Source organism: Xiphias gladius, chromosome 16 (genome assembly GCF_016859285.1).
Source record: "Xiphias gladius isolate SHS-SW01 ecotype Sanya breed wild chromosome 16, ASM1685928v1, whole genome shotgun sequence".
Lineage (NCBI taxonomy): Eukaryota > Metazoa > Chordata > Actinopteri > Istiophoriformes > Xiphiidae > Xiphias > Xiphias gladius.
In genome coordinates, this window is record NC_053415.1 from 26,109,015 (window position 1) to 26,134,561 (window position 25,547).

The window sequence follows — 25,547 nt, forward strand, 5'->3', positions numbered from 1 at the left end:
CTTGGCACCTGCGGCACAGGTAACAGTAAGGAGGTGGACCGTCCTCGGCTAGCGAGCCAAGCCTTTGATAGTGTTGGAGCAGTCTCTGCAGTTACCAGCAGGCCGTTATCACTGGGAAGTCCGCCGTTTGAGCGCGCTCCACGAGCAGAAATGAGAGACAGGACTTTGACCGGAGTAGTTAAGAGCTAAATCCTTACGGTGCTTCGCTGGCAGTAAGACTGGCTTTGATGCGGTTAGGTTTCTGGCTGCCATTATTTTCATTACTGATCAGGTAATTATTATTCTTTGATCAACGGATTGAACAACACTTAAGTCAGTGAAGTTTAAGAATATCAGTGGTGGAAGCACTCTAATCCTTTGCTTCAGTACGAGCATTACCATCACAATGCAAAACATACTTAGAAGAATATTCATAACCCCCCCTTTCATATTATCATACATATTACGGGATTATTATTATTGATGCCCTCATTTGTAAGCCAGGGGAGGCTCATCGGGCGGTTTAATCCGAAACGCACCTAAATTATTTCATGCCTTTATTTCACGTGATTGTATGTTTTGTAAAATCTAACCTTAACCCTGCAATGTAGCCACAGCTGCGGAAATGATGCCGGGGGCTAAAAAGCACAACATTTCCCACTGAAATAAAGCAGCACGAAACAGAGATACTCTAGTGAGGTATGTCACAATCCTACCTGAGGACAGAACTTGAGTGAATCTGTTTCTGTTCTGCTTCACCAATGAAGAACATATCTGAAAATGCCCATCACACTTCCCCGGAAACCAAGGCGGTGTCTTCAAATTGCTTGTTTTCGTCAAAAAATACTCAGCTTACAAAGAGAGAAATTTACAGTTTAGAAGCTAAAGCAGCGAATGTGTATCATTTTCGCTTAATAAAAAAAAAACAACTGACATGATTAATCAACGAATCGCTGGTTAATTTGCAGTTGATCTACTAATCAGCTAATTCACCGAAGGAAGATCATTTGTGTTACTATGGGTAATGCAATAATATTCAACACGAGCATACGAGGATGTGATCTTTTCATCACGAGGAGACAGAAAAATAAGAGCACATGAAAAAGCTTTATTGTCACACCGAGCTTTAACATAAACAAATGTAGAATTTTTGACTTCAAGCTTAGAATGTGTAAACTATTCAGCAATGCCACTAGGGAGAACGAGTAGTGAACTCACTGTTATATAACTTACATAATTTATTAAATATCTTTATTTGGCAGGATTTTACAAGGAAGCGGGAAAAATACAGGAGTGAGTGGCGATGAGGTACATCTCGCTCTCTCTCTCGCTCTGGGTCAGAGAGAGGCAGAGAGTAACACAGGGCACAACAGTAGCAAAACAGACCGACAGCATCTGCTTCGAAACGGAGCTGAGTCTTCGCAGGTACACATTCAGCTTTCACAAGCACAACAATAAATCGCTATAGGTCAACTGGGATGCGCAGGAATGTGACGTAGATAAAGAAAGAAAATACTGGAGGGGGGCTGGGCCCTGGAAAAAACCTGGGAAAGTCCTACTTGAACCAATAATCATTCGCGCTGGGAGAGAATTTGTACACTGATGTGTCTCTTCATGACTCTTAATACATTCCTTTAATGTAAACCAATATATTTGCACTCTCACCTCTCAGGTTAATACTTCACTATGTCTTCTTTTCTACTATTTTTTTAATAGTAGTTTAAAGTCGGTTATCACTTTGGATTTTTTTTTTTTTTCCCTTTTTTTTTAAATAGCGGATTTTGTGATTAATTAATTCTCGCGTGTAAAGAAATCATACAGGACAAACACCTTAAAGATTACATGACCATTTGGCAGCCTAGAGATGAAGCAGTAACAGACAAGGCATCTGTAGCATACTGTTAGGCAGTGTGGACACAGACGAGTCACCGCAGCTCAATTAGTGGAGGCCAATACATTAAGAAGAGTAACGTTGAGCTTTAAAAGTCAAAGAAGATTCAGCCATGCAGGTGAACGCCACCGACAACACTTAGTTTATGACAATAGATGCGAGGCTGTGGTATATTACAGTGTTTGGAACTCAGGAAGGAAAGTCCTGATATAAATCTGAGGAACCTCGCAGCATCAACGTCAACCTTAGGTCCCTCTTTAAAAAAAAACAAAAAATAAAACACAACAACAACTAATAAATACGAACATCAAAATGTATCCCAACAACCTTTCTTTGGGGAGAGGGGGGGGCATATCAGTTTTGGGCACTGTGCATGTAACACAGTGCAACCATGTCATGTAATGACAGCAGGGCTGGAAATGCCTCGTCTCTCCACGGCCAAATCCAAAAAAACAGAAAAACAAAAGTGCATCTCAGCAAGTAGCTGGTAGTGCTGTGTGTGTGTGTGTGTGTGGACGTACAGATGGGGACTGGTGAGTAACGAGGGTGTGTGTTGGGGGGGGTAGTGCTGTGTGGAAGTTGTGGTATTCAGAGTCCTTCATTCCACAAGGTAACTGTGGAGCGTGGGTGACACAATGTGTGACTCCAGCTGAGCTATGAACATGCTTTTAGTTTGTGGTTTTGGAGGTGCAGACTGGACTGGTGTCTTTAATTACTGAAAGATCCACTATCTGCGTCACTGGATCTACCACCGAGCTGGATGTGGGCCACCGACACAGACCCAGAGTATCATACCTTTGCTACTGACTGGAGGGGGAGGAGGGTCACCTTACAAGCTACATTTGGCAACGTTAAGCCAATATCGCGGCTTCTTTCATAGCTTTGTGCGGCATTTCACGTTCGATTAGATACTCTACCTTCAAAAAATATATACTTTTTTTTTTTTTTTTTAAATACCAACCGCCCAAGTGAACCTCACCCATTCCAAGTATTTTACTAAGTTTGAGACCCAAGTAGACTGTTGCTAGGCAAGCACTGTTAGTTTTAGATAAAACTGGAATACCGTTACCAGCAACAGGCAACTTCATCAAGTGCTTTTAAATCATTCTACTGCCATAGAAATGGCATCAACGCTAAGTGACCACATGGCACAATTTACTGAACTAAAGATGGGTTTTACAGCTCCAACAGTGTCCTGGCTAAGTAAGGTTGAGGTCTCCATGGGTCCCAAATGTTGGACCTGACCCAAAGTGAACCTGTGGAAAAATGGAACCCGAACCCAATGTGCATAAATTAACTTTCAAAAAAAAGAGAGACCTGATCTCAGGGGGACCTGAGCACAGCCAGACCAGACCAGAATAGAGCCGAGGATAATTAGAGTCAATCAAACCGGCCTCGACCAAAATGTGGTCGACCTGAAAAGACCCCTGCAGAGAGAGAACACAAACACCGGCAGCTCTGTGACGGCTATCAATTATTATGATCGATTAACAATCGGCCTGGGTGGAAAACAGCAGCTATATAATAATAATCATGTCGTCAGAATGAATGTTAAATCATAGAAACTAAAATAATTTGTGTATATGTGTCGAGGACAAATTGACATAAATATATTTCCACCTCCTGCAGCAACAATAAAAGATGAAAAACACGATAATGTCCTAACCTTTAATATCTCTGAATGTTATTTAAGAGCGAGATCTTTTGGGCGACTGGATTTCTTAAAACAGGCTTTGGCTCAGTTCTCTCATTGGAACAAAGCTCCGGTTGGCTGTGAAGTTCAGTTCTCAATCTCCCTCTCTTCTTAAAACACTCCTGATACCGCGTACGCTCGGGTCCTTCTAATGTATGGCAGCATATTGGTCAAACGTGAGGAGTCACTTAACTCATTCAGTGCTCCAGGGAAACGCTTGACTCGAGCAAACTGTGAGTACAGTAACTCCAATGGGATAAATACGATAATAAAATACTATAGGGGAATTAATGTCAGATGTCGAAGAGTTTCAGTGTATCTTGGATTCCTTCGGATAATACAATGGTGTGTGTGTGTGTGTGTGTGTGTAGTGTGTGTATGCGTGCGCACAGTTGGTCTCTTTACATGTGGAAACACCACCACAGAGGTGAGCTGTGGGTGTGTTGACATCATTGGCCCAGCAGCTATGGGGATTCCCTAACAGAAAACACATTCTCTTTTTCTGAACTCACTGCATTTCTGTCTGGAACAGATGGGGTGGGTCTCTCTCTCTCTCTCTCTCTCTCTCTTCTCTCCCTTTCTTCCTGTAGCTCAAGCACAATGGCGGCAAGGTGTGAGGGCTTCAAATCAGAAGTGTAGGCAGGCGGGAGAGACAGCTCACAAAATCGACACGTGACATATGCAGCCTGATAAATAACTAAACTGCAACAACAAAACAGAAGGTGGAAAGAAAAAGAAAATCCAACAGAAGTACTCTTGGTCACAGCATGCAGAACACACGCTGCCCACATTCATGAGATTAAGTTGGATCAGCTGATATTAATGGTGCCCTCTAGGGGCTGTGGAGTTTGCAAAGCCCTGTTCGGAACTAAGGAGATGAGGAGAGGAGAGGAGAGGAGAGGAGAGGAGAGGAGAGGCCCTAGGCGTGCTCCAGGAGCCACTGGAAGAGGGGGATCCGGTGCGGTTCTCTGCCCGCTTGGAGTGCCTCCTCTCTGGCCGGGGACTGGCCGTGCATCTGACTCTCTTCGCAGTAGCGCAGCAGCGTGTGTAGCAGCTCTCCCACCCTCCACTTCCTCTCCCGAAGCCTCTGGACCACCACTGGGAGCTGAGAAGGCAAAAAGTTATCATTCACTAATCAAAAGGCAGCCGACAAAGCCATGGCTTATAAAACGTAATTTAGATTTATTAGTATGGCACACTGCCAAGAAACGGGTGTGGGTAATTGTTTAAGGCTTTCCCACTAGCCCTTAAAGGTGCTGATTCAAAGTTATGGTCATTTTGAAGGGTTCAGTTTCTAAACTGACAGGTATTTCTATTATTTTCTCCAGCCCGTTTATATCAGTGAGGGTAGGGTGAATAACAGAAACACCTCTCTCTATAATGCAGCAAAGTTCAACAGCACCACAAACTTCAGCCTCTAAAAATGATCAGAAAGTTAAGTTCACACCTCTTTAACGCAGCTTCAACAAAAACGGACCATTATAACCTTCGCGAAGGACGATATGTTGCAGGACTGCTGCATGAGACTGTTAGTTTTAGCTAAGTCTGCCTGATAGACTAGACACTGAGTGTAGGCATGAGATATTTCCCAAAAAGCTGAAAATTTCCACAGAAAAGTCAGAAAAACAATATGTGGAAATTTTTGAGAACGAGTGACTTCAGAGGAACAGTTACTTGTGCACAACAGGATATGAGAAAAAAGGTGCGGTTGCTCAGCTAATTTTAAAATGACACAGAATTTAAGATTTGAGTTTAAAAAAATCTGCATACTATGTAAGATTGAACACTCAACACATGTTGCAACTGAGGTGCATCAAGACCATTTAGCAAACTAGAGACGGCTGAACAGTTAGGTCTAAAAGTAATGGACAACTGGTTGAAGCAATTGGCTTAAAGTGGTGAGTAACCTGTTTCAATAGTTGGTTAAAAGGAATTATAAAGTTACAATAAAGTAAAATACAGTTTTAACAACTAAAAATAATAAATAGACTCAGAATAGTTAGCTGAAAGTATTAATAAACTGCTTAAATAGCTAAAAGTAATAGACAAATGGTGGAAAGAGATAGCTTAAAGTAATAGGCAGTTCAAATAGACAGCTGTAAGTACGATAAACTGTTGAAAAGCCCAGCCTCTGCCTGCTACTCCAAGCAGTTAGACCAATTGCAAACTAGACCGAAACAACCTGAATATTGACAATTCAACTGGATGGAAAATATTGCGACAATATTGACTTTAATATAATAAATAGTGTCCAGTTTAAAATCAAGTCAAATGAACACATTTGGAACATGAAAGGTGGTGTCGATGAAGGAGTACTTGAGTTCATCTGACAGGGCTGTGGATGTACGTTGGGAGCCTCTGCACAACAATATAGTATACTACTTTTTTTATTTATCCATTGCAATATCTGGTGTTTTCCCCCCGTTTGTCACCATAGCAAAGCTAACTGTAGTGGAAACCAGGACACCACTATACAGGATTGCTAACCTTCAACTAACTAACGTCAACCATCGCGGAAAGAATGACTTCTTTCAATGAAGCAGCCTGACTTGGTTTAGCAAAGTCATAATGTTTAATAATAAATACCACAGTGGGAACCTGTTTGAGATGGTGGTTAATGAACATGTTCAACATGGACTGAGGGCAGTCACCTGCTGGAGCTCTCTGTCAGGACTCAGCTGGATCTGGGGAATGTCGGCCATGGAGGCTGCCACCCACTGCAGCATGCTCCTGAGCTGAGGGTCCAGGGTCCACTGTTGAGGGCCACGCCCAAGCTCCCTGACATCCGAGTTCACTATGACCAGTGCAGACCTGGGAGCCTGCACCTGAGTCCTGTCCACACACAGAGTCCCTGAGGCACAGAGACCTGTGGTTAAGTCAAGATTAATCATCCTTGCATATTTTTCTACTGCACATTTTCCCGTTTTTTTCTCCCAGACTGGCCCTTCTAAAGTCTGATCGGACACGAGTCTATGATACACTGCTGTGTTCTCATCTTCTCCAGTACATCTCAAGCAAACACATGGATACATCAAGGGTAATATGTAACAGTCATTTGCTCCCCCAGCCCTGTTCTGCTCAGTGCTGGGTTCCCACGCTCCCACAGCCGAAAGAACCCAATGAGGAGCCCCCACCCCCAACTGGGGGCTGCTCTGGTTTGACACACACATAACGCATACTGAGAGACTGTGGAGGGGGTGGAGGGGATGAATGAGCATTAGACTGGCTAAATATGGGGGTGGTAAAATCCCCAGCTACAACATACTCAGACAGGCAGACAGACGTACACAGCTATTTGAAATCAAGACCAACTGTTCTGAATCTTCGAGAGTGGAAAGAGGAAGAACTCAAAGGAGATGGGCCTGTCTTTTTCCCGTTCCCCTCTGCTCTCCAAAAATGCACTATGTTAAACTGTTTGGTTTGGATTTTTTCTTTTGTGCCAAAATCTACATTTTTGGAAAGTCTGAACTTTTATTGAATTAGGTTGACTGACGCCAAATGGTAAAGGTAAAGGAAAAGTTGCAGACGGTAAAAGATCCTTACCACTGGATTCCTCTTTGACCTCAGCCTCCTTGTCCTCTGTGTTGTCACTGTTGGATGAGAAATGTCAGAGGATAGTGAAAAAGGAAAGAATGCACGGGAGACAAAGCTGCATGTAAGGATATACAAATGACAATAAGCATGCTTAAGCTAACGGACTTTGGTATAAGCTTAGCAGGATATCAGAAGCCATGAGCACTGCAATCAAAGCAATCTGATCAAAAGACATCTTAGTCACACTGAGGGAACTTTGCTGCATATTTCCAGTCAAAGTTTTTATATACTCCAGTAAACTTACTTTCCCGCTTCAGCGTCTTTTGTCCGTTAAGACATAATGACTAAGAGAACGTCTTGATCAGTGTTAAAGTTTATTTTTCCCTGCTGAAAATCTAACCATGTATCCATCCTGTCAATTGCTCAAATATTTGCTGTTTGACGTGCCAACAGGTAAACAGTCATTTCTCCACTTTATGAGATTGTTAATTACAGTCTTGTTGACAGAGCCCACGGCTGCAGACATCCAATCACCTTGATATAACGACATTGCTTTCTTTCAAGAGGGAAACATTCACCGTTATTCTGAACAGGATCATGAGGCAGCAGTGACACTATCAAGACAGAGGTGAGGAAGAGAGACAGGGCACCACCCACTACAAAGACATGCATCAAAGGACAATATCAGTGTAATTTCAGTTTTATCCGTCACCTATGGCCAATAACGTCAGTGCCTGAAGAGTATAAACCCACCAGTGTACAGTATTTACTGTAGTTGACAACAAGTAGCAAATGTTTTTTTTCCTTCTTTTTGCCAAAAGATAAAGATGTGATAAAAGCCAGCTCACTTACTGAAACTGAACTGAAATCGGAGAAACCTGAAATGTCTATTACTGTATGTGTTGTTTCATAATTGCAAATATCAATATATTTTGTGATATGTTACATTTTCTGAAAAATCCTTAGAGAAACTGTTCATGGATAAACTAACAAGGCAGAAATGTCCTTTTTTTGTAAATTCCAGTGAATTAAAATACCTGACGGATCAAGTTACTTTATCACATTGACAGAAAAGCCATAAATATCCAATACTGCCATAAAGCAGTCCTGGTAATTGCTTTGCCACACTGCCTACAATGGACAAATAAACTCAAAGATGTTATAGTTGTAGCGATCATAGTATAAAGCAAAATGTGTGATGGTTGACTTATTTATGTTGTATATACAGTTAGGTCCATAAGTATTTGGACAGTGACATAATTTTGCCTCTGTACACCACCACAATGGATTTGAAACAAAGCCATCAAGATGTGATTGACGTGTAGAGTTTCAACTTAAATTCAAGGGGTTTAACAAAAGTATTGCGTGAACCGTTTAGGATTTACAGCCATTTATGTTAAAGTCTACAATCAAGAGACGCCTTCAGGAATGTAAATACAGAGGGTTTACCACAAGGTGCAAACCACTGCTAACACTCAACAACAGAAAGTCCAGACTACACTCTGCCAGAAATACTGTAAAAAAAGCCTTTCCAGTTCTGGAACAAGATTCTTTGGAAAGATGAAACCAAGAATAACTTGTACCAGAATGAGAGGAAGAGAGGAGTCTGGAGAAGGAAAGGAATGGCTCATTATCCAAAGCCACCACATCATCTGTCAAACATGGTGGAGGCAGTGTTATGGCATGGGCATGAATGGCTGCCAAAGATCTGACTGATAGAAGCAGCAGGATGAATTCTGAAGTGTGTAGTTCTATGCTCTCTGTTCAGATTCAGCCAAATGCTGCAAAACTGACAGGACGGTGCTTCACAGTACAGATGGATAATGACCCCAAACATACTGCGAAAGCAACACAGGAGCTTCTCATGGCAAAGAAATGGAATATTCTTCAATGGCCAAGTCAGTCGCCTGACCTCAACCCAGTTGAGTCTGCTTTTCACTTACTGAAGACAAAACTGAGGGCAGAAAGACCCACAAACAAGCAGCAATTTAAGGCGGCTGCAGTAAAGACCTGGAAAAGCATCTCAAGGAAGGAAACTCAGCACTTGGTGATGTCCATGGTTTCCAGACTTCCAGTATTCATTGACTACAAAGGATTTTCATCCAAGTGTTTAAAATAATCCTGATATGTATAATTGTTTTGATTTATCCAATTACCTTTGAGCCTCTGAAAATGAGGGACGATGTTTAGAAATGGCTGTAATTCCTGAACGGTTAATGGGATATTTTTGTTAAACATCTTGGTTTTTCTCAGTTTGATCACATCGTGATGGCTTAGTTTCAAATCTATTGTGGTGGTGTACAGAGGCAAAATTATGAAAAAATACTAAACACGGACTAAATCTATGTGACACTGCCCATTGCTCCCTGACCAGGTATTACCACATTGCCAGTCCAGTCCTCTCTGCTTTACATCCGTAGGTTACAGCAGTCTTCATATAGATGTAGATTAGGGTTGCTCTTTAATGTTGGCAATTTTTTCTGTTTCTGTACAGTTACATTTTTCCGTCGAAACAAAAGGACCATACCAGTAGTTTTGCAAATTTTAGCCCTTTTCAGATTGAGAAATCTGTTGCAGTTTTTCCTACATTTTAGGAAGCCACTGGTTTCAGCTGATGCTGCAACAGTATCAACATCAACATGCTCAAACTCTCTTGAGATTGGCCATACATTACAGTGAACACTTTGTCATCTTAATTATTTTGTCAGTAGGAGTCAATGCATTCATGAGATGTTGCTTGTTGGCTGTTGTTGGTGCATTCAGATGTCTGTGGGAAGCTGTGACCTGGCTGTCAGCTGCCACATTGAACCTAATTCCTGTACTATTTCGATGGAATGTGAAACCCAGAAAACGTCGAAGTTGAAGCAAGGATAACGTAAATGTGGCAGCTTTTTGCATTTAAAAGATTGCTGTTCGGTAGCTGACTCTGAACTTCAAATGATACTGGAGTTACCTACAAGTGCGTGTTGATTAACATGTTGATTGACAGTGCTGTACTGCTGTGAGCTGAAACATGCGGCTACATGCATCGAAGCATAGACACATTCAACTGCCTGAGAAAAAAAAGGTATGTTTATAGACGGCTGGCAGCGCAGATGAAATTTGTCAATGCTGCAGTATATTTCCGTGAGTATGTTTTTTTTTTTTTTTTAAAGATTTGGGGCCTGTGATGGCCAACCTGCAGGACTTAAGTCAGTTACAGAGTATCTGTACCTATTGGTGGGTTTAAACTATTAAATAGCATTAATGCAAAGAGGGAAAGAACCCCTCAAAATATAAAAAAAACACTACAAATAATCCTATCAAGCAACCTCATTACAGGCAAGGAATGTACAACCAGCAAAACTTCAGCAATAAATCAAGAGCTGACATTAGCCTAACAAGCATATGCAATGTCAAGGTTATTTATAGTTAGAGCTTTAGTGCGGTCATGCAAGGGGCTGGTGGTTCCTAGCATGAGACAAAGTACAAATCAAAATCCCACTGTACAATGTAGGATAACATTTCATATGATGAAGCAATTCTGTAGTTCCAATTTTGTGCTGAGATTTCCCACCAATAGATCTGTCACATGCTTCCTGTTGCTTACTTTTGGCTTTATACTAAATTCAGTTACTCAACTATTTCTTTGTCCCATTCTAGGAGAAACCCCAGGTCTTTTTGGAAGGTTAGCCAAGTCATCCAGTTGCTGACCAACCTGTCAGAGGGGGAGAATGACATGCGCTCCTCACACACTTCCCCCTCCAGGCCCAGACTGCTCCAGCTACTGCTGTTCCCATTGCTGCTGGAGAGAGAAGGCAGGTAATGCACCACTATAACTCTGACAGTGACTATCTACTGAAAGGCACATAATTAATGAGAGCTACTGGGATAGAACAAAGATCAGGATATAGTAAACAGTTTCATCTCATTTGCTATAATGACCTTATCTGTCATGTAGCTTCACCAAACGGTTGAGGACAACTTGTGGAACTTTGAATTATCCTTTAAAATCATTCAAAGTGCCGGAGGTTCAAAACAGAGGAGGATTCTTCAAATGATACAGATTTTTCGACCATATATCCCACTGAATCGTCTGTAATGTTGATCAACACAATTTGTTGCCAAAGGCCTAAGATGTGAGATCATTACATTCTTGTCTTCACATAATCCCATAAAATCCTGTGGATTCCAGCGGGAGAACCAGCTGGCATCAGAAGCACAACACCATACACTCTCTCTGTAATTAGTCAATGATTAGCATGCTGGCTGGAACCTGCATACTGTGGCGTGCGGTGCTCTCAGTAAGACTGAAGGGAGGAACATTTCTGATATCTATAAATACCTCCATTAATCCGCATAACCTCAGCCACAGCTTTCTCCCTGTGGTTTGACTGGATGGCACATGCCGAGAGCTTGTTCATTTAGTCACTCATCATGTTCAATGTGTCAATAAGCCCCCCGTTATTTCATCTGCTGAGTGGGAATGGCTACAGAAGGCTATTGAGGAGAGTCTAATGAATTACACATGCTGGACTTTGTTCCTGTAGAAACAGTGCCTGAAGTGAAGAGAGCACTCAAAGACACACCTTTAGAAAATATTATGATACATTAACTTGGCCTGGATGGCCAAAATAGCTGCTAACACACTGTGTTCTTTCAGTATCTTGGGAAAGAATCTCAAATGTTGTCAGTTTTGCTTCCACAGAGATAAGCAACCTTTGCAAGAAATGTCAACAGCCTGATTCCCAGAGACCGAAGACTTGTACACGACCCTGGTATTGAGAGGGCCGATACTCAGGCTCACTCACTTGCTCCCACTCTCTCCCTCTTTAGTGATAGCCATTTCTCTCATAACTACTACTTGGTCCTCATCCTTGTGGTGTATTTCACAGGCTTGGCTGCACTGATGTCTTTGACAACATGTCTGTCACAGAGCTTACATATAATGCAACATTTACACAAATCAGAGAAAATTGCATTTTGGCAGAGAAGTCCCAAACCATACACTGTGCCCCACGCTGACCTTGGGAAACCTCCAATCTAGACTCAACCACACGAGACTCCTGCTAAAATTGCTTCAACGCTAGCAATGAAGGAGTGTTTCCGTGGACAGCACAAATAGACACAGCCTGACCAAAGTGATAACCTCATTCTTTACTGAGAGTCCACACTGCCTCTACCTGAAATATTAAACACGTCAGCATTGTCCGTGGATAATTCAACAGTGCCAATCCACTGTTAGATCCTCACGTGCCACACTGCAAGTTGTTACCTCGCCTGTGACTCAGTGTTCAAATTCAGATTTTACTATTTCTATATTATCTTTAAAAATATTTTATAGTACATCTTGTAAATATTTTATAGAACCCATGAATAGATTGTTTACATTCAAAGGATAAAATAAAGAAACGCAGTGGGATATGTGGCTGAGACAACAGCATGTGCCACCTGTTGTTGCCAAAAAAAAAAAAAAAAAAATCAATTATTGCTGCATACTTTTTGGGAAACACTGGGAAATCTAAAATGTACTCAGATCATGGCAGTGATTTCAAAACCCTACTCATGGTAGAAAATTCAAAAACTGTCCCAAACTTGAGCCTAAATGCTGCTCCTAAAAATATCTGTACAGAAATCTGCTTATTTGTTAGTACCCGTGTGTCAAATCACACTGTAGATTGTTGACTGTCTCCAATAAAAGTGCTGCAGGGAAAGACTGGGGAAGCTAAGAGCTAAAGTAAAATAATCATCCAATTAGATTTATGTTGAATAAAAAATGACTTATGTTTTTATAATACTGAAATAGATGCTGTGCATAAAATAAGGTACAGAAAAAATTAAATCAGGATTATTAATATTACTGCAATAGACCCACACCAACATGTGCCTTCAAGAGACAAGTGGGTTCAGTGTCTGGTAATGTGCAAAGGTTGTATTCATTATTTATAAATTACAGTAAAATATTGACACTAAGGGAAATAGTAGCTGTGTGCTCTACAGGTAGCAGGATATTTGGAATGCTGTGTTTGCTATGGATGAGAAAGCTACTGGTTGCATACCTGTCACTGAGGTGGAGGAAGCTGCTGTTTTCGTCTGGGTGCTCATCCTCAAAGCTCAGGTTAGACCAGCTGCCCAGACTGTCATCTCCTACACTCAGCTGCTGGGACACAGTGGACTCTGTGGCTTCCCTCCCTGGAGAGCTAAAAGCACAGAGAGATGAAAGGAGACAAAAAAAAAGAGAATGCTTCAAACATTATGCTAATAGTTACACTTACAAATTCATGATGACAATTCTCGCTATGTAGTGAAATGGTGAAGTTAAGTAAGGAGTAAAGATGGAATAGTGGCAGCTTTAAGGCGTCAGTTTTTTATGAACTATTTATCAATCAATTTAACGTCAATTAAAGAAAGTTGCTAAAATGCTAAAGAATGTGTGCGTGGCCCTAACCGTAAGAGGATCTTGACAGTCTGAACATGCACAAGCTATTACTGACACAAATCTTGGTGGGGGTACCTGATGTTAGCAGCCTGGCAGATGTTGGAAAGGGCTGACGTCATTATCTCAGCTGTTAGACTCTCAGCATAGCTGGTTCCATCATGACCGATGCCACTGTCGGCATTCAGGCTGGTGTTGCTCAGCTCACGTTTAGCTGTCTCCATTGCCATGGACACCATCTCCTCTGCAAATGCTGCCCTGTGGTCCAGGTCAATGTGGATCTTAGGAATGTCAAGGCTAGAGAGCCGCTCAGCCCTTGCCTGACATTGTGGCCCCCTTTTCCTCCTCTGTAATACAGGCTGGTGGTGCCTGCTACGTTTGGTGCAGTACGGGCACTCCTGGACCTGACAATAACGGCATGTCCTCTCCCCCAGAGCTTGGCCCACTGCTGGCCCCTCGGAAAGCCTCTGGGTGTGAGAGTGTCTGTCATTGCCTTGGGTCCTGTGATGCTCCCGGGATAAATGTCCAACTGAAGCGAGGCTCATCTTCAAAGTGTCATCAACTATTTTACTTGCATAATGCTCTATGACCTGCATCACCCTACTGCTGTAGCCTCCATCATACAGGCTTCCTGTACTGTGGTAATGCCTGCTCTTACCCTCCTTGGACAACAGGGGGCAGGAGAAGGAATTCCTGATGAGATTCTCTGCCATGTCTTCAAGTTTGGATTTCTTATAAAGACAGGAGTCAGTGAGGGACTTAGGCAGTCGTACAGAGGAAAGATGCAGCTTGCGTGTGACATCACAGGTGATGTTGTAAGCTAAAGACTCCGCAAAGTTGACCAGATCCATGTACTCCCTCCGACTCTGCTCTTCAGAGTCCCTGCAACAACACTGAGCATCCTCTCCTGAGGGACAAACCACTGACTCTGCTCTGTCCTTGGGTGAGGAGGCCTCACTACAAGAAGCTTTCCATTCATCTGGCAGTGACTTGGAGGAGTGAAGGCGGGTGCAAGAGGATCTCTGCTTGATCTTGCGACTGGCATGAGCTAAGCCTAGTTTTATGGAGCGGTAGGCCAAACGGCTCGCATACTGGTCTAGGACCAACTCCCTACTACCTCCCTCCTTTTTCAGTACCCTGATGAGGTAGCCAGCATATTCATCTGTCACACTCTCACAGCTGGGATACTCCGAGGACAGGCCAGAGCTGGAGCTGGAGATGGTGCTTGAAGTGGAGGTTGGAGACCGGAAGACGGAGGCTATCAGGTCACTGGACCACTGCTCGGCCAGCCTCCCTACCCTCCAGTCTCTGTTCTGTTCTGTACTGGTTTGATACTGGTGTTGGTGGTGGTGATGCAAACATTCAGAGCTAGATCTGTCCAAGCTTCTTCTTCTGAGAGCTCTGTGATATGGACACTGCTGTCCAGAGCTCACCATCCTCTTCACATCGTTGATCACCTCTCCCGCCACCTCCCCAGCATACACCCACAAGGTGTTCAGCGTCTGCTCTGAGAACTGAGCCACACTGTCTCTCCTTCTCTCGCTGCCCTTGCTCATCTCTCCTTCCTCCTCTGCCACTCCCAGGGTGTCCATTTCTGTTGCCATGGAGACAATGTGACAAGCCAACCGCTCAGCATAGTGGAGAGCCTCTTTGTTGGACATTCTGCGGGCAGACATCTGGTTCGATTCATGCCGACCACCCCCTGTCTCTGAACATCTGTTAGTGCCACCAACGCCACCCTCTTCTGCCAGATCTTCCTCCTCTTCATCCTCATTGCCATCTGCCTCCTCAGAGAGAGACCTCATAAGTTTGAGCATAAACTCAGCCTTGTCTGCCTCAGGGGTGATGTCTTTTGGCCCTGGGCCAGGCTCAGGCTGATAGTGAGGGGTAGGAGGGGGGGTAGCAGGGGAAAATTCCTTGGCCAGTTTGCTTTTCAGCTTCTTTGAGAACTGTTTTATCTGTTTCTCCTTGGATACCTCACTGGGCTGCTGAGGTGTAGAGGGAGGAGTGACAGGAGTCCCACCAGATTTTTGGCCGGAGCTTGGAGCTGAGTCATCCAAAGGAACAGATATCCTCCTTTGTCCACCCATCTCGGTACCCGGTACGTCAAGAGTATGCATCATTACAGGATGTGTTTCAACCACACCTCTGGTCCTAAGGTCTAACTCACAGCTTGTTCTCCCCTGGCTTTGAGAGCCTGTCTGAAAGGAAATGTGAGGAATGCTCACATCTGTTGCTTGCTCAGCCGGGCCGCCCTTCCTAACATACCCAGAATCTCTACTTTCATATCTGAAACACTCCCTGCCAGCTCCCAGGTTTGAAGGGGAATCTGGAGTCTCATAATTTAGCGTCTCCTGCTTGGAAGAAGAGCCCCGTCGGCTTCCAATTGACTTTGTAAAGAAATCTGCACAGTCACCAAAACTCTTTTTCATCTTAGAAGCAGTTATAAGCTCACAAGCCTCAGTTACTATCATATCCACCATGTTGCCAGAGAAGTTCTGGAATGGGGACTTTTCTTGGGAGGAGGCTCCTCCAGGTATGGGGGTCTGAGTTCCATGACTGTAAAGGTGAGTTTGTGTAGATGTGGTTGTGTCATAGGTAGATACAGTTACTCTTTTGGGGCTGGCCTGTGGGGTATTTGATGAACTAGACTTATACTTGCAAGGTTCCTCAGAATCCTGGAGGTTGGAGAGGGCTTGGCCCGCTTGGGGCAAAGGAATACAGCTGGCCATGCCTGATACTGTGAACAGGGCTTTCTTCACTGTGCAGGTAGCATCCTCTCCTGAGGACCCTGGAACTGCTGCAGCTGAACTGGCACTTAAAACCTGCTGGTTAGCAAAGGTACTGCAGGTGCGAGTGCTACTGTTCTCTGCACTGACGTAACAAATGTTGTCCAGAGACACACTAATAGCTGCTTGGCTAGTGAAAGCAACATCGGCCTGAGAGAGCTCTATGAAGGCCTCCTGGATAACAGACTCAGACAAGTCTGAAGCATAGGAGGAAACCACCTCCTCCTCTTCCTCTTCTTCTTGCCTTTGGCCAAAGGGCCAATCACTGGGGGTAAGAGGGGTTGAGGGGTGGGAGAACTGACACACTTCCATAATGCCTTCAAACACAAGCTCTTCAGCCAGATCAGCAGCGAAACGTGTCACTGTGCTGTGGAAAATCTGCTTTTTCACCGTCAGGAACTCTTTCAGCGCCCCAGACACAGCCTCTCCGACCAGGAACCCAGCTAATCCATTGATTGCTCGTTCCTTCAACACATAGGCGTGGCGCATGCCAATCTCATGGAAGGCCATCTGAAACACTGAAGAGGTGAGCCTTGCAGCTAAGGTACACAAGGTGGTGGTACAGGAGGATACACCTTTTTGGAGATCTCGCAAGGCACTGCCCAGGCTCATTTCCACCAGGTCAGTGGCGAACCTCTGAATGCCATCCTTCAAAGACTGGGACTTCTTCTGCAGCTTGTCCACTGTTACAGTCTCTTGTATTTCTGAGAGCTTCATCAGGTAACCCGAAGGGTTCTTGAATTCCTTGTGACAGACACAGCTGAGATTCTTGTTGTCACTGATGTCAACGGCAGACTGGTAGCCACACACAGATCCCAGGATTTCTCTGGACAGACTGCTGGCAAAGTCTGAGTAGGTCTTATACAGAGAGCAGAGATCCTGGGGTTTACGTAGCTCTGAGCTGTCCTGTTCATCTTCATCTGTCTTCCAAAAGTATTCCAGTGGTCCACTACAGTCCACCAGAGGGCTAAAGGCTGAGGAGCTGACAGGACTGAAGAGTGGGCCACCATTCTCCTCAGAGGGGGTCTGCACCGGTCGAGGGGAGTCAGGCACCTCAGAGTGAAGCGAGTAAGGAGAGCCTGGTTTCAAAGGAGTGGGTTTTTTCACATTGGCTGGGAGAGTGGGGTGGTCAAAGCGGTGAGGATTCATACCCTTGGTTGAGCAGCCCATAGAAACATATTTGGATGCTGACCCACTGGTGCTAGACTCAGCGGACTTCTTCTGTGTGTTTGGGGCACTGATGGTGTCCAGAGGCAGTGCAAGAGTGCAGCTCCCTGAGCTGAGCTCCTCCAGGTCATCAAACTGGTCAAAACTGTCAAAGAATTCACTGACTTCTGAGTCTGAGTCTTCAACTCGCTCTCTGGGCCCCCCTGGCACCTGGGGGATGTCCAGCTTGGCCAACAGGCTCTTCTGGTAGCCCACTTCATCTAGGAAAATGATTGGACTGGGGCTGGAGCAGTCTGACTCTTCCGATTCACTGACATGATTCAAAGGCGAGGGGAGACGAGCTCCAGGACTGCAGTAAGTCCACTGGGATTCCACACCTGATGACGTCTGCACTGTGACTGATACATCTGGACCTGACCTATGTTTGCCTGAATACTTCTTCAAAGATGAGCTTATGATAACCCGGGAGCCTGATAATTCCTTCCTTCTCTTGTGAGCTGGGACTGTCTGTGACGCCACATCACGCTTTTTAAAATGACGATAGGAAGCTGCAGCTGTGGGGGTGGACATGAAGGAGAGTTGGGAGACAACTGGTTAAGTACAATACATACAAAGAGTGGGGAAAAGATAAACATTACTAGAAAGTTACCAAAAGTTAAAGGGAAGCTGAGTGAACACAAAAGCTGTTCAATCCTGATGCCTTAATTATATAAAATGAAGAGAAAAAAAGTGCATCTCAACTAAAAAATATTTTGTTATTAGTGCCATCTAGCAGGGAATGGCACCAATTTAAATCCTGCCACTTTTGAAAAATTATTACACATAATTTAAGATGGATTAAAAAAACTTTAGAATTTAGGTCTCTATTTTTGATTTTAGTATCTATATTATCTATAATATCTATTTTCAGTTGATGGGATCACAAAATACTCCACATAAGAGACCAGCAGCAACTTAATACCACTAAGCATCAGATGTTAAACCTACAGGGATTGTCTCCTGTGTCATCCTCCTCCAGATGCTCCAGGGCTGTGACAAAGTCATCCTCGATTGATGAGACCGACTGGTTGGTGTCATCCTCCTCTGGCTGACTGGGCTCAGCTGTGCCCCTTTGAAGAGCCTGAAGCTCCAAAGCATAGCGGACACCTGCCATGTAGCATCCCAGCAAGCCCAGCAAAGATGCTACACTGGCCTGATGGTAGACGCTGGTGCTGGGATTATGCCTCAGCACACACACAGCCTTTAACCAACACTGGAGGTAGAGAAAAATAGCACAGTAAGAAATAAAGTGGGAGAGACAAAAGAAAGGAAGAGAACGGAAAGGAATATACTCAAAGCCTGGGTGGCTGGTGATTTATTTGGCTAATTTAGAGAAAAATTACAGCTTTTGTAAACAACAGGCAGACAAAGTCTATAAACTATCAAAGCGACTGTGTCCCACAATCACTTAGACAAGCCGATAATGTGAAAGATCTTGGCTTTTGCATATTTAACAAATTTTTTTTATCCCAATCTTTCAGGAGTGGAGGTGTTGAGAGGGCCGAAACTGTACTGTTATGTCTGTACTCTGATTGCGAGTTGATATGTTACATGTGCAGAACACAAAATCAGTTAGCGCAAGTCCACACTGTAATGCAGAAAGGTGGGAGGTCTAAAGTCTGAAACGGACGGCAAGACCACAAATGTGAGCTGCAGAGCCTGTGTGAACCCAAACACTGCACATAGGACCAAGAACGACAAGGCTTCAACCGTGGGCTGAAAAAACAACATTCTTTTCTGGTGTCCCACCTGCATTTCTTTAAAAGCGTGAGAAAGACTTGGTACATCTGTTTACATGCAGGGACTGGCAAGGCCATGCAGTGGGAAAACAATTTAATGAAAAACTGCAAGAATTCCAGGAACAAAAATGTCAGGCTTAAAATGTATTTTGTTTTACTAATGAGTTTTAAAAACAATATTACATCTTGCATGTCTGTGCATGTTTCCAGTGTAAATATCCTCGTTTCAAGAGTCATCCTAGCTTCAATAATATCTAGTTTTTTCCAGGAAAATCATAAAAATCTTCAGCCACTGATGTTTTTTTTTGAGAAAACAACTACTTGTTAGGAGAGAAATATCTACAGGCACAGAAAAGCTTGAGTAGTGAACCACTGCGCATTCTTACTTCCCCTTATTCTCTCCCCTCACTTCTGCTCTATCCAACATGCTGACCGAGCACATTCCTTCAACATGAAAGGTCTGTCGCCTACCTGAGGCCCAGCATCTTTGTGCTCTGTCAGCCTGCGCGAGTCTTTGAGCAGCAGAACCTCATCATTCTTGAGGCCGTGGATGTGGAGCGACCTGAGAAGTTCACACAGTCCCCCTGGCAGAGATTTAAGGGCCTGGGGAAGAAGAGATCATAGAAGCACATTAGCTTGTAGGTCAAACAGCTAACAGCAAGACCAACCTGTAGCCAATGGAAAATTATATTTGTTACCACCTTTAACCTCAAAAATACACTGATAAGCCAAAACATTATGACCACACCTTCTAGTATGATCCTTCAAGTGCCACCAAAACAGCTCCAACCCACCGCAACATGGACTCTAGAAGACCTCTTGTAGACCTCTACCGACCGGGAGCACCACACAGGCCTTGCCGTTTCGGAGATGCTCCGACCCAGTCGACAGGCCGCAACGATTCGGCCCTTGCTCAGGTCTTTACACCTTGCCTATTTGTCCCGCATCCAACATGTCGACTACATGACCTGACTGTTCACCTACCGTCCAATATATCCCAGACCTTGGCGTGTGCTCTCGTTATGAGATAATCAATGTTATTTGTTGCATCTGTGAGTGGTTGATGTTTTGGCTCATCGGTGTAAGACCCAATGTCCATCACTACCATATCAGGATCAGGTTTGACTAGTGAAAGTCTATAGGCAGGACATTCTTTCATGTTTTCTCCTAAAATTCATGTTTGTAATTATGAAAAGGTACCTGTTGGGTGACATCTTCCCCTTCACATTGGCCAGGCAGACACACAAAATGAATCTGAAAGAACACAGTTGATGGTGGGTATTAATGTGTCTCATGCTTGAATATAGCTGAGCTCTGTATACTGTACATTTGCACTGCTGTTTGTGTGTGACAAACCTCTGTCAGTCTTGTGGTGTCTCTGGCTGGCAGCTCTAGGCCGACACAGCATAGCTCCTTTTTATTCCTAAAAAGGCTCTTCACACACTGTGCCCCACTGTCACGTACAGTCTACAAAAACACATGCAGTGTTTTTTAAATATGTGGTTACCCGAAAGACCTAATGAGAAATCAGTGTGTATGCAGTTGTCCATCACTGTAGCATGCATGAAAGATGAAAGCAAAAACAACAGTATTTTGTGTATCCTCTCTGAAGTATCTGCCTGTTTTCAAACATGAAGTTAATATAGATCCTGGGTAATCAGATTATATTCACAATGGCATTCAGTCTCACCACATTAGAAACTGCAGAAACATCTAGCAACTACCAACAGACCACACGCACACAAAACAAACTGTCATACTTAATACAAACCATCCAAACACCTATGACAGGATCTTTTGCATCTTAACATAACAAAAACACTGCAAGTTGAAGTAAAGTGCAGCAGGTAGTGTTTTGCATGGAGCAAGCAAAATCTGATTTCAATTTGTCCTGCTGAAATGCCTTTTGAATATCAGGTATAACTATCCAGCTAAAAATCCTACACCACAGGTAATCACTGGAGAGTAGGGATTGAAGCCTCCATTCGAAGATACAGTCTACTACAGAATTAAATGCAGCGTCCCATTAGACAGACCTCTTTCCGGACCGAGGCCCTGGACCTTATTGGGACTCCTCTAATACGGGCGCAGGCATCCATAGCAACAGAGAGCGGCACAGGTCTGGGTGACTGGCTGCTCACCTGTAAAAAGAGAGATGCCAGGGGAGAAGGACAAAAGAAAAGGACAGAGTGAGTGACATGGCAAGGATCTTTAGAGGACAAGGTCGACCTGCTGAAATGAGGACACTAGAGACAGTTTAGAAATTCAAACTTATGTCATTGCTTTCAGTCCCAAAGCTGAGCCTGTTTTCTGAGGCTCTATCAACCATCCTCAGCAAGTAAACGAATTAGGATTGTTCCGCTTGAGGTCTTCATTGCTCTTGAATGCTACTCAGCTATCTCTCCCTCAACCACTAGAACATCACGTGACAGTATCAGTGGTATTAGTCAACAAAGAGGTAGCCCACTATGTCTGTATGTACTGCTGCACACCTATATGCCAAAACAGGAACCATGATGTGACATTCAATGGTTTTCATGCAACAAAGAGCTGAGTCACTGCATCCGTGCCATCCAGTGATTTACTGGACCAACAGTTACTGATGGACTGAAGCCTGTGAAACAGATTCACAGATTTTTACCACGGGAGGCAAAACAGGTAACGTTTGGGTTTGTGCTCTAAAGTGTTGAGATTGTACAGCCAACCAAGTTTTTGTCAAATCCGTGCGAAAATAACATGAATCAAGCTCTTAAAAGTAGGCCTGGACTTGTCCTGCTGGTGAGGATAAGCCATAGTAGGCCATTCTTCTTTGATATTCTCTGAACAGGCAGGCCTGCATCAAAGATCAAACAGCTAGTCAAGAGAACAGGGGTGTGTGCTCCGAACAGGGGAAACACGCTCAGTAAGCAGCATGAGAGGGCTGGTAAAGGAGGCAAAATATTTACAGTGTACAAGAAGGAAAAGTTTCCCAAGAAATCCAAGCCTTTCCTTTGAGGTATGGTCCAAAGCAGCTAGTTGAGTCTAGACACAGGCAGGTGGTCCTATTGATCAGCCCATCCTACATCCTGAGAACCAGAGGGGTAGAGTACATGCCACTGGCTTCCTCTGGTGATCCAGGACCTCCTGGCCTCTCACGGCTGCTTCGGCGGGCTGTACAAAAACAACACAGCCGGCCACTGCTGCTTAACCTCGACCATGCAGTGCATCCCAATTCACTCACAAGGGAGGCTGCCTATTATGGCTGTGACCGTCTAAAACAGAGATGAACAACACAAAGTAGTTGGCAAACTTGCTTTCTTAGCTGGAATTGTTTCATCTTTAGCCGAAAGCTTTAGCGTTCAGCGGTACAGTTTACGAGAATCAACTTAATGGTCCTACGTCACCACCTTCTGTGACCACGTGGCCGTATGCCAAATGGATTTAGTATTAGTCGTGTCACAGAAAAACAGCAATTAAACAAATTCTCAAGGGCTGATTCATAAAACTAATCATCATCGTTTGCGCAAAAAATGAAATGGAGCTCAGCTGATCTAGCAAAAGGATTCTAGGGGGTGTTTGTGATCATTCTGGAAAGAAGACAGCAAAACAACTTGTCAAGGGCAGAAACTGTGTAGTCTAAAATCTTGTTTGATTGGGAACTGGTGTGGTCCAAATTCTGAGCATGAGTGTGGGTGGCCGGAAGGATAGATAAACAAAGACCGAGATAGAGAAGCACAGCCTGGAGAACAGGAGAAAAAACTCTCAGCTCACTGTGAGACCAAACACCAGCCTCTTATGAGGCACAGGTGACTTTTCGGTCAGGTGGTATGAGTGCAGCAGCGCAGTGATTATAACATCAAAAACTCTTAAACACAAATCATAACTTATTTCTATAATATCTGAACTAGTCTTTGCTTTAGTTGACAAGCGCAGTGACGGGGAAGTGACGCTGGTTACATATAGACACAAGTCTTGGAGCTGGAGATGCTCAATAGTGGAGCAAATGAATTAGACAAATAGATAAAATGCAACTATTTTCAGTGATAACTGATTTTTCAACCATAAATGTTACACATTCTGTAGTTCCAGCTTCTACTTAGGCATTTTCACAGCAGACATCTTGAATTGTCATTGTGTGAAAAGCACGCGTGTTAAGAATAACATTGATGTGTCCCAGGAAGCCACGACAGTGCGAAGGCGAGCCAATGAGCAATACTATTGCATGTCAAAATGTCTTCCGAAACAAAAGCCTACTGTGAGGATCTGCTGACTTTCTTTGTCATCTGCGACAGGCCTTGACTATCTTCGGGTTTTGAACTATTGGTCAGACGAAACAAGCAATCCAAGGACATGAGCCTGAGCTGCGGGAAGCGACGACGGGCAATATTTTCACTCTTTTCTGTTAAAGCTGTAGAGTAACAAAATAAAAAAGGAGCTTAACTGATAATGAAATAATCTTCATTTGCAGCCCTACGCCACAGAGAGTAATAGAACAACCGCTAAATCACAATTTGGATGCGTCCTCTCAAAACAAAGCCTTTGACGAATTACACGTCCATCCCCAATGGACACTAGAGCTGAAACGATTAGTCAATCGATTGATCGGCGGATCGAAAGAAAACGAATCGCTGCTGCTGTTGCGAGCAGTGACGAACATCTGCTGTTACCACCACGAACTGACTCGCGTTTCAACAGGCAGGTGATTATGTAATTAACAGAGAGGAGTAAAAAGAACTGCCCCCTGATCGGCTAATTGTTCGCTCGTAATTAAAAATCCATTCAGATGAGAAGCCTGTTAAGAATGCGTTCGCCCGATGAACCGGGGCACATCGGCTGCTCCCGGCCAGTGGAAGCATCGATGTCAGGATCGACACCGGTAATCCCGGCCCCGGTGTTACTTGGTATCGGATCGAATCACCCAGCGCCACTTCTCCTTCAGGGCGCCCCCTTCCCCTTAAGCGTGACCTCTGTGCTGGTCTGAGAACAGCCTTCCCTCAGTGCCCCCCAAAAACCCGCTCTCTATTTCCACTAAACATGGTGCGCGACGAACGATCATTTCATGTCGTCAGCGGCATCGCCGTTGCTGCTCGGATCAGGAACCTGTCCTGCTGACACGCAGCTGTAACTTAACACGCGCCGGGCCCGTCGCCGCCACCGACGGCGTGATTACGGGTACCCCAGCCCGGGCGCCGTGCGTCCGCCTCTGGGGCTGGTGCCCGCCGCAGCAGGCCACGGGGCGATGCTGATGCTGGTCCGCGACTATCCGGGGCTCTGTGCGGTCGGTACCGGCACAGGCAAGCCGCTGACTACAGCTAGGCTACCCGCGGCGCGTTACGCGGAAAGACCCGCTCGCAACAAACCTTCCGGGCCACGGAGACCGACGGTTGACAGGCTGTCAATCACCGGGCTAACAGCAGAACCAGGCCGCGGTCGGCTCGGTCTGTGATGTCACCTCCCTGCCGTTAGCTAGCACCTAGCCACCGGGCTAACGCTGACGTTAAGGTGCAGTCGCGCACCCAGCCGACAACGATAAGTGGCCGTGTGCCGGTTTCCCTGACGTTTTTAGCTATTTGTCTCTACCGAGACGTTTTACCTCAGCGTCGGGCTCCGGCAGCGCTGACGGTGGCCGCTGTCTTTAATGCGCGACCCGTGAACGATTCGTCCGTTTCAGCTCCTCTTCCTACCGTACAGGCCACTGAAGAAAGAGCCCACCGGGGATACGCGGGCGGCCTCAACTCCTTCGCTTTTACGACTGAAACTGGGCATCGGCCACGGGCTGAGCCCGGTGAATGCTTTATTGGGCTATTGATGAGAAAACGGCAACAATAACAACGGCGGCCAAGACCATTTCTAATGTGGGGAACCTTTTTGCTGTCAGGTCAAACAACCGTTTGAATTTCTCCCCGGGACTCACACTTGCCCCGAAAGTCACCTGGCGGGGGTTCAAGGAGATGTACACATTTCGCCCCCTCCGGATCGATTTCACCGATTCCCGAAAACGAATCGAGCTTTCCGGTTGCCGTCCGTCACCGTTCTCCCCATGATAAACAAGAGAGTTCGAGGCATCGCCAGTCGCACGCCGAGAAAACGATATGTGTCGCACTCGCACTGTCGAAGACAGAACAATCGAACCTCGGACAAATTCATAGACGTGTTGATATTAACAGTGGGGGAACGTAACTAAGTACATTTACTCAGTTACTGTGCTTAACTAGCCTACATTTTTTATGTATTTGACTTTAGTATTTCCATTTGGGGCTATTTTATATTTCTACTTCGCTACATTTCAGAGGAAGATCTTTCACTTTTGACTCAACTGAAC

At 44.5% G+C, this 25,547-nt stretch overlaps 1 protein-coding gene across 11 annotated transcripts; it reads right to left on the reverse strand.

The window, feature by feature from the left end:
* Positions 1–1,091: 1,091 nt before the first annotated feature.
* Positions 1,092–25,257, reverse strand: akap11 (A kinase (PRKA) anchor protein 11). 11 transcript variants are annotated; one of them, XM_040148119.1, is made up of 12 exons: positions 25,158–25,257; positions 21,283–21,387; positions 20,603–20,713; positions 20,447–20,500; positions 19,718–19,849; positions 18,456–18,720; positions 13,591–18,022; positions 13,136–13,276; positions 10,795–10,878; positions 7,107–7,153; positions 6,215–6,429; positions 4,382–4,668 (listed from the first exon to the last, which is right to left on the reverse strand). In XM_040148119.1, the coding sequence occupies exons 2-12, from the start codon at positions 21,343–21,345 to the stop codon at positions 4,483–4,485; spliced, it is 5,730 nt and encodes a 1,909-aa protein (XP_040004053.1). In that variant the 5' UTR covers positions 21,346–21,387; positions 25,158–25,257; the 3' UTR covers positions 4,382–4,482. The 11 variants fall into 11 exon arrangements, with proteins under 11 accessions (XP_040004058.1, XP_040004059.1, XP_040004053.1 ...); XM_040148120.1 differs by having other exon boundaries at positions 6,215–6,414; positions 10,795–10,881; XM_040148114.1 differs by having other exon boundaries at positions 10,795–10,881.
* Positions 25,258–25,547: the final 290 nt, after the last annotated feature.

What these genes read in the sequence shown, in the direction of transcription:
- akap11 (XM_040148114.1), bottom strand. Translation starts at nt 21,345, where the DNA reads ATGGATGCCTGCGCCCGTATTAGAGGAGTCCCAATAAGGTCCAGGGCC. An exon ending in GGGAAGATGTCACCCAACAG is followed by an intron (nt 19,850 to 20,446) that starts GTACCTTTTCAT and finishes CTTCTTCCCCAG; the next exon opens with GCCCTTAAATCTCTGCCAGG. An exon ending in GGTCAAAGAGGAATCCAGTG is followed by an intron (nt 6,430 to 7,106) that starts GTAAGGATCTTT and finishes ACTTAACCACAG; the next exon opens with GTCTCTGTGCCTCAGGGACT.